The 7,057-nt window shown below is 43.0% G+C and overlaps 1 protein-coding gene across 1 annotated transcript in view; it reads right to left on the bottom strand.

Annotated features, from left to right (window-relative positions):
- Nucleotides 1-6,059: 6,059 nt before the first annotated feature.
- Nucleotides 6,060-7,057, bottom strand: part of SLC22A16 (solute carrier family 22 member 16) — a 33,553-nt gene continuing 32,555 nt past the window's right edge. The window contains exon 8 of the mRNA XM_049695521.1: nt 6,060-6,438. Coding sequence (XP_049551478.1) covers nt 6,241-6,438 — 198 coding nt within the window. The 3' untranslated portion in view covers nt 6,060-6,240. The remainder of the gene's footprint in view (nt 6,439-7,057) is intronic.

Genomic DNA, 7,057 nt, shown 5'->3' with positions numbered 1-7,057 from the left:
TCGGACAGGGACAGCATGATGGGCTCCAAATGCCAACTGGCCAAGACCAAGGCTGGACAGGACGGCTGCCACACTCTCCTTGACGGCATGGTGGAATCGTATAAAGTGCATGGAGAAACAGCATGGTACAGTGTCTGGGTTGTGCAGGGTGGCACTAAATGATGTAGATATAGTATCTCATCTTTTCAGTCCTGTGAGCGACATTTTATTATGATCCTGAATTTTCAAATGAGAAGACTGAGGTAAAGAGAGGTTGATTTGCCCAAGTGAGAAGGCTGATAGCCAGGTTTTTTGTTTGTTTGTTTTAATCCACGTGCTTCCACTGCCCCTCACACTTCATTGCTTGTTGAGGTCAAGTTGATGTATGGTCCACAGTTAAACAGAACTGGTAACAAGGTCATCTGCCTGAAGTTTACCTACTTGTATGTGGGTTGTTTTCTGGGCTTTCCAATGTGGTGGTAAAGTACTCCTTGAAATGTTTACAACCAGAGACGGGTTTGATGTGCTACGTATGACTAACTTCCAACTATTATAGATATACAACATCACTGTTTTTCAAGTATAAAATCAGAAAGCTGTGCATACTAAGAAATGCTAGAGGAACAAAGTATGTTTGGCTTCCTATATGACATATCTGTGAATTGTTATGCTGTAAAGCCCAATTTTTCTCCCAATAAAGTGGGTTTTTTTTCCTTTTGAGTTAAAAACACTCTTTATCAAGGTTGCTGGATATAGGAGCAACATAGAAAAATCAAGCACCCTCCTTTATGCCCAAAATAAACAGTAGAAAATATATTAGAAACTTAACATCTCTAATTGTAATAAAAATAGTTACCTAGGAAAAATACAAGAAATGTGCATGATTTATGGAGAAAATTATACTTCATTGAAAGACATTAAAGACGATCCAAGTAAATGAAGAGATAAACCACAATAATGGCTAAAAGGAGGAGACCTTCAAGATGGCAGAAGAGTAAGACACGGAGATCACCTTCCTCCCCACAAATACATCAGAAATACATCTACATGTGGAACAACTCCTACAGAACACCTACTGAACGCTGGCAAAAGACCTCAGACCTCCCAACAGGCAAGAAACTCCCCACGTACCTGGGTAGGGCAAAAGAAAAAACAGAGACAAAAGACTAGGGATGAGACCTGCACCAGTGGGAGGGAGCCATGAAGGATGAAAGGTTTCCACACACTAGGAAGCCCCTTTGCGGGCGGAGACTGCAGGTGGCGGAGGGGGGAAGCTTCCGAGCCGCAGAGAAGAGCACAACAATGGGGGTGCGGAGGGCAAAGCGGGGAGATTCCCGCACAGAGGAACGGTGCCTACCGGCACTCACCAGCCCGAGAGGCTTCTCTGCCCACCCGCCGCGGCGGGCGGGGGCTGGGAGCTGAGGCTCGGGCTTCGGAGGTCGGATCCCAGGGAGAGGACTGGGGTTGGCAGCGTGAACACAGCCTGAATGGGGCTAGTGCACCACGGCTAGCCGGGAGGGAGTCTGGAAAAAAGTCTGGACCTGCCTAAGAGGCATGAGACCATTGTTTCAGAGTGCGCGAGGAGAGGGGACTGAACCGCCTAAATGAGCTCCAGAGACGGGCACGAGCCGCGGCTATCAGCGTGGACACCAGAGACGGGCATGAAACTCTAAAGCTGCTGCTGCAGCCACCAAGAAGCCTGTGTGCGAGAACAGGTCACTCTCCACACCTCCCTTCCGGGAGCCTGTGCAGTCCGGCACTGCCAGGGTCCTGTGATCCAGGGACAACTTCCCCGGGAAAACACAGGGCGCACCTCAAGCTGTTGAAATGTCACGCCGGCCTCTGCCGCCGCAGGCTCGCCCCGCATTCCGTACCCCTCCCTCCCCGCGGCCAGAGCTCCCGAATCAGCGGCTCCTTTAACCCCATCCTGTCCGGACGGGAACAGAAGCCCTCAGGCGACCTACACGCAGAGGCGGGGCCAAACCCAAAGCTGAGCCGCCGTGAGCTGTGAGAACAAAGAAGAGAAAGGGAAATCTATCCCAGCAGCCTCAGGAGCAGCGGATTAAATCTCCACAGTCAACTTGATGTACCCTGCATCCGTGGAATACCTGAATAGACAACAAATCATCCCAAATTGAGGCAGTAGGCTTTGGAAGCAACGATATATATAATTTTTTTTTCCTTTTCCTCTTTTTGTGAGTGTGTATGTGTATACTTCTGTGTGTGATTTTGTCTGTATAGCTTTGCTTTTACCATTTGTCCTAGGGTTCTGTCTGTCCTTTTTTTTTTTTCTTTTTTAGTATAGTTTTTAGCACTTGTTATCATTGCAGGATTTGTTTTCTAAGTTTGCTTTCTTTCTTTCTTCCTTCCTTCCTCCCTTTCTTCCTTCCTTCCTTTCTTTTTTTCCTTCTTTCTTACTTTCTCCCTTTTATTCTGAGCCGTGTGGATGACAGGGTCTTGGTTCTCCGGCTGGGTGTTAGGCCTGTGCCTCTGAGGTGGGAGAGCCAAACTCAAGACATTGGTCCACCAGAGACCTCCCAGCTCCAACTAATATCAAACGGTGAATATCACCCAGAGATCTCCATCTCAACACCAAGACCCAGCTCCACTCCATGACCAGCAACCTACAGTGCTGGACACCCTATGCCAAACAACTAGCAAGACAGGAACACAACACCACCCATTATCAGAGAGGCTGCCTAAAATCATAATAAGGTCACAGACACCCCAAAACACACCACCGGATGTGGACCTGCCCACCAGAGAGACAAGATCCAGCCTCATCCACCAGAACACAGGCACTAGTCCCCTCCGCGAGGAAGCCTACACAACCCACTGAACCAACCTTAGCCACTGGGGGCAGACACCAAAAACAACAGGAACTATAAACCTGCAGACTGAGAAAAGGAGACCCCAAAAGTTAAGCAAAATGAGAAGACAGAAAAACACACAGCAGATGAAGGAGCAAGGTAAAAACCCACCAGACCAAACAAATGAAGAGGAAATAGGCAGTCTACCTGAAAAAGCATTTAGACTAATTATAGTAAAGATGATCCAAAATCTTGGAAATAGAATGGAGAAAATACAAGAAACGTTTAACAAGGACCTAGAAGAACTAAAGAGCAAACAAACAATGATGAACAACACAATAACTGAAATTAAAAATTCTCTAGAAGAAATCAATAGCAGGATAACTGAGGCAGAAGAGTGGATAAGTGACCTGGAAGATAAAATAGTAGAAATAACTACTGAAGAGCAGAATAAAGAAAAAAGAATGAAAAGAATTGAGGACAGTCTCAAAGACCTCTGGGACGACATTAACTGCACCAACATTCGAATTATAGGGGTCCCAGAAGAAGAAAAGAAAAAGAAAGGGACTGAGAAAATATTTGAAGAGATTATTGTTGAAAACTTCCCTAGAATGGGAAAGGAAATAGTTAATCAAGTCCAGGAAGCACAGAGAGTCCCATACAGCATAAATCCAAGGGGAAACATGCCAAGACACATATTAATCGAACTATCAAAAATTAAATACCAAGAAAAATTATTAAAAGCAGCAAGGAAAAAACAACAAATAACATATAAGAGAATCCCCATAAGGTTAACAGCTGATCTTTCAGTGAAACTCTGCAAGCCAGAAGGGAGTGGCAGGACATATTTAGAATGATGAAAAGGAAAAACCTACAACCAAAATTACTCTACCCAGCAAGGATCTCATTCAGATTCGATGGAGAAATTAAAACCTTTACAGATAAGCAAAAGCTAAGAGAATTCAGCACCACCAAACCAGCTTTACAACAAATGCTAAAGGAACTTCTCTAGGCAGGAAAAACAAGAAAAGGAAAAGACCTACAATAACAAACCCAAAACAATTAACAAAATGGTAACAGGAACATACATATCAATATTTACCTTAAATGTAAATGGATTAAATGCTCCAACCAAAATACATAGACTGGCTGAATGGATACAAAAATAAGACCCATATATATGCTGTCTACAAGAGACCCACTTCAGACCTAGGGATACATAGAGACTGAAAGTGAGGGGATGGAAAAAGATGCAAATGGAAATCAAAAGAAAGCTGGAGTAGCAATTCTCATATCAGACAAAATAGACTTTAAAATAAAGACTATTACAAGAGACAAAGAAGACACTACATAATGATCAAGGGATCAATCCAAGCAGAAGATACAATAATTGTAAATATTTATGGACCCCACATAGGAGCACCTCAATATATAAGGCAAACACTAACAGCCATAAAAGGGGAAATTGACAGTAACACAATCATAGTAGGGGACTTTAACACCCCCCACGTTCACCAATGGACAGATCATCCAAAATGAAAATAAATAAGGAAACACAAGCTTTAAATGATACATTAAACAAGATGCACTTAATTGATATTTATAGGACATTCCATCCAAAAACAACAGAATATACTTTCTTCTCAAGTGCTCATGGAACATTATCCAGGATAGATCATATCTTGGGTCACAAATCAAGACCCAAGCAATGCTTTTTAGCCCAGCAATGCTTTTTAAACAACAGTATCTCTATGATTGTCTTAATCTTTTACTTGCCTCTGCAGATAACACTAACGCTTCATCAATTCTAATGTAATGGACATAAGACATATCCAACAGCTAAATTTCAAGAGCAAAGGAAAAAATAATGAACTTCTGATGAAACCCAAGTGAAGAAAATACCCAAAACCTATGGGAAACTTATGTAGAATGCAAACTCCTCTAACAGATAAGGTTATGCCGTAATTTTGCAGCTGAAATGTTCAGAATCTTAATCTATTTTTGCGAGATAAAAGTGAAGTTGAGGGCTTCCCTGGTGGCGCAGTGGTTGAGTCTGCCTGCCGATGCAGGGCACACGGGTTCGTGCCCCGGTCCGGGAAGATCCCACATGCCACGGAGCGGCTGGGCCCGTGAGCCATGGCCACTGAGCCTGCGCGTCCGGAGCCTGTGCTCCGCAACGGGAGAGGCCACAACAGTGAGAGGCCCGCGTACCGCAAAAAAAAAAGGGAAGTTGAGGAAACAAAGTTTATTACTTTACAAAAGTAAAATCTTTACAAAAGTAAATCTTTCTATAAATTATGTTTAAAAGGCAAGAATACTTAAAAAAATTTTTTAATATTGGGAACAGATCCAGATGTCAATTTCCTAGATGATCTACAAACTTAAAATATTTGCGGACTTCCCTGGTGGTGCGGTGATTAAGAATCCGCCTGCGAATGCAGGGGATACGGGTTCAAGCCCTGGTCTGGGAAGATCCCACATTCCTCAGAGCAACTAAGCCAGTGCACCACAACTACCGATCCTGCACTCTAGAGCCTGCGAGCCACAACAACTGAAGCCCATGTGCCTAGAACCCGTGCTCTGCAACAAGAGAAGCCACTGCAATAACAAGTTTGCACAAAACAAAGAGTAGTCCCCTGCTTGCTGCAACTAAAGAAAGCCTGCGCAGCAATGAAGACCCAACACAGACATAAATAAATAAATAAAAATCAAGTTCCCTTTTTTTTAAAAAAAAAAGTTTGCAATACACTAAAATGCCACAGCTTCTATGTACAGGGAATGAGACTTATGGAGAGAATTTGGTAAATTTAGGAAAAATCAGACTGTCAGGCTAGAAAACTCACTCCTGGCCCCTAGCAGATGTGTGTCCCTTAACTGGGCCAAGCACAAGCACATGTGTCTGCATATTCAAGCCCTCTTCCTTCAGGGTGCTGGAAAGCAAGATATCTTTTTGTGTAGCTATAATTTTTATGGTTAGACAAGTGTTTTTTGATGGGGCATTTCTGAATGACTTGAAAACTTGAATTTAGAGCTATGATTCTCCTAAGAGAGGAAGGAATATCAGAAATAGAATCTTCGAGCGGCTTTGTCAAAAGAAACACACTTTCACATGCCCCCTCCTCTTCCCAGTCGACAGTCCCGGTGTTGGGGGGAGGGGATCCTGATACTGAAGGGAGTGTGTAGCAGTCCCTCAGGGCTGCAAGAATCAGTGACACAGAAGAACAAATACGAAAAATATTTTGTGGCAATAAGAAAGCAGTGTAAAAAAAATGCGAATTCTCATCTTGCTTTTTATTTCTTCTACTTTTACCAAACCATTGTTTCAAAACTTTCTTACAAAATTAAAAAAAAAAAGACACATACACGTGACATGCAGGAGATGAGAATAATGTTCCTCTAATACAAAAGCATTAAACAATATTTCAGGTGCTACACAGCACGTCTGGTACATTTATTTATTAAGACCGGAATCCTCAGAGTTAGCCACTGCAATATTTTCTAACGCAGTATTATCGGTTGTGGAAAGTAATTTGCCTGAACTGCTCTCTTTTTCAGTCTCCTCCCAAGTAGTTGTCAGAGGCTTCCCGAGGGTTTCTGGAAGCATGAATGTTAGCACTCCACTCACGAAGGCTGAAGTCCCAACAAGCAACTAGAAGGAATTAAAAAAAGAATAAGTGACACATCGAGAAAGAAGGGCATCCTTCAGAGAATAGTCATTTCTGAACCTTTTTCAGAGGGCAACAGAATTGAATTTGACCTAACAGTTGTCATTTATTCCTTAGTGAGACCTTTTGGTTACTTATGCTGGTCCAGGGGTTCTTTAATTTGTTGACTAGGCTTAAACTGATCACTCATTAACCACCTACTAAATAAATCCCAGTTACTACCTGCATTATTACTCATGTAGGCACTGTCCTAGGAGCTACACAGGGGAAAAAAAGTCCCTGCCCTGTCTTCCCAGACTCCAGAGTCTCATGGGGAAACCCAGAGTCTTGGATTTGGACTTGACGGCCAGGGACTGTCTTAGTCAACCCTGCCCCGGCCCCAAAAATTGACATGCTATCAGCATCCAATAAATGGTGGGGAATGAATGAATGCATGTATGCACAAATGAATGTTTCAATGAACCAAAACCTACAGAATTTAGGGGGAAACAAAACAGAGGCAATGGAAACTAGCTGCTACTGTGGGGGAGGGGTGGGTCCAAGTGATTTCCTGTAAAAATTCAGTATTTCTTAACTTTCCAGGTTTTGACACATAAAAGGCAA

Source organism: Orcinus orca, chromosome 12 (genome assembly GCF_937001465.1).
Source record: "Orcinus orca chromosome 12, mOrcOrc1.1, whole genome shotgun sequence".
Taxonomy (NCBI): domain Eukaryota; kingdom Metazoa; phylum Chordata; class Mammalia; order Artiodactyla; family Delphinidae; genus Orcinus; species Orcinus orca.
The sequence above is the reverse complement of the archived record's forward strand: the minus strand, read 5'-3'. Positions and strand labels throughout refer to the sequence as shown.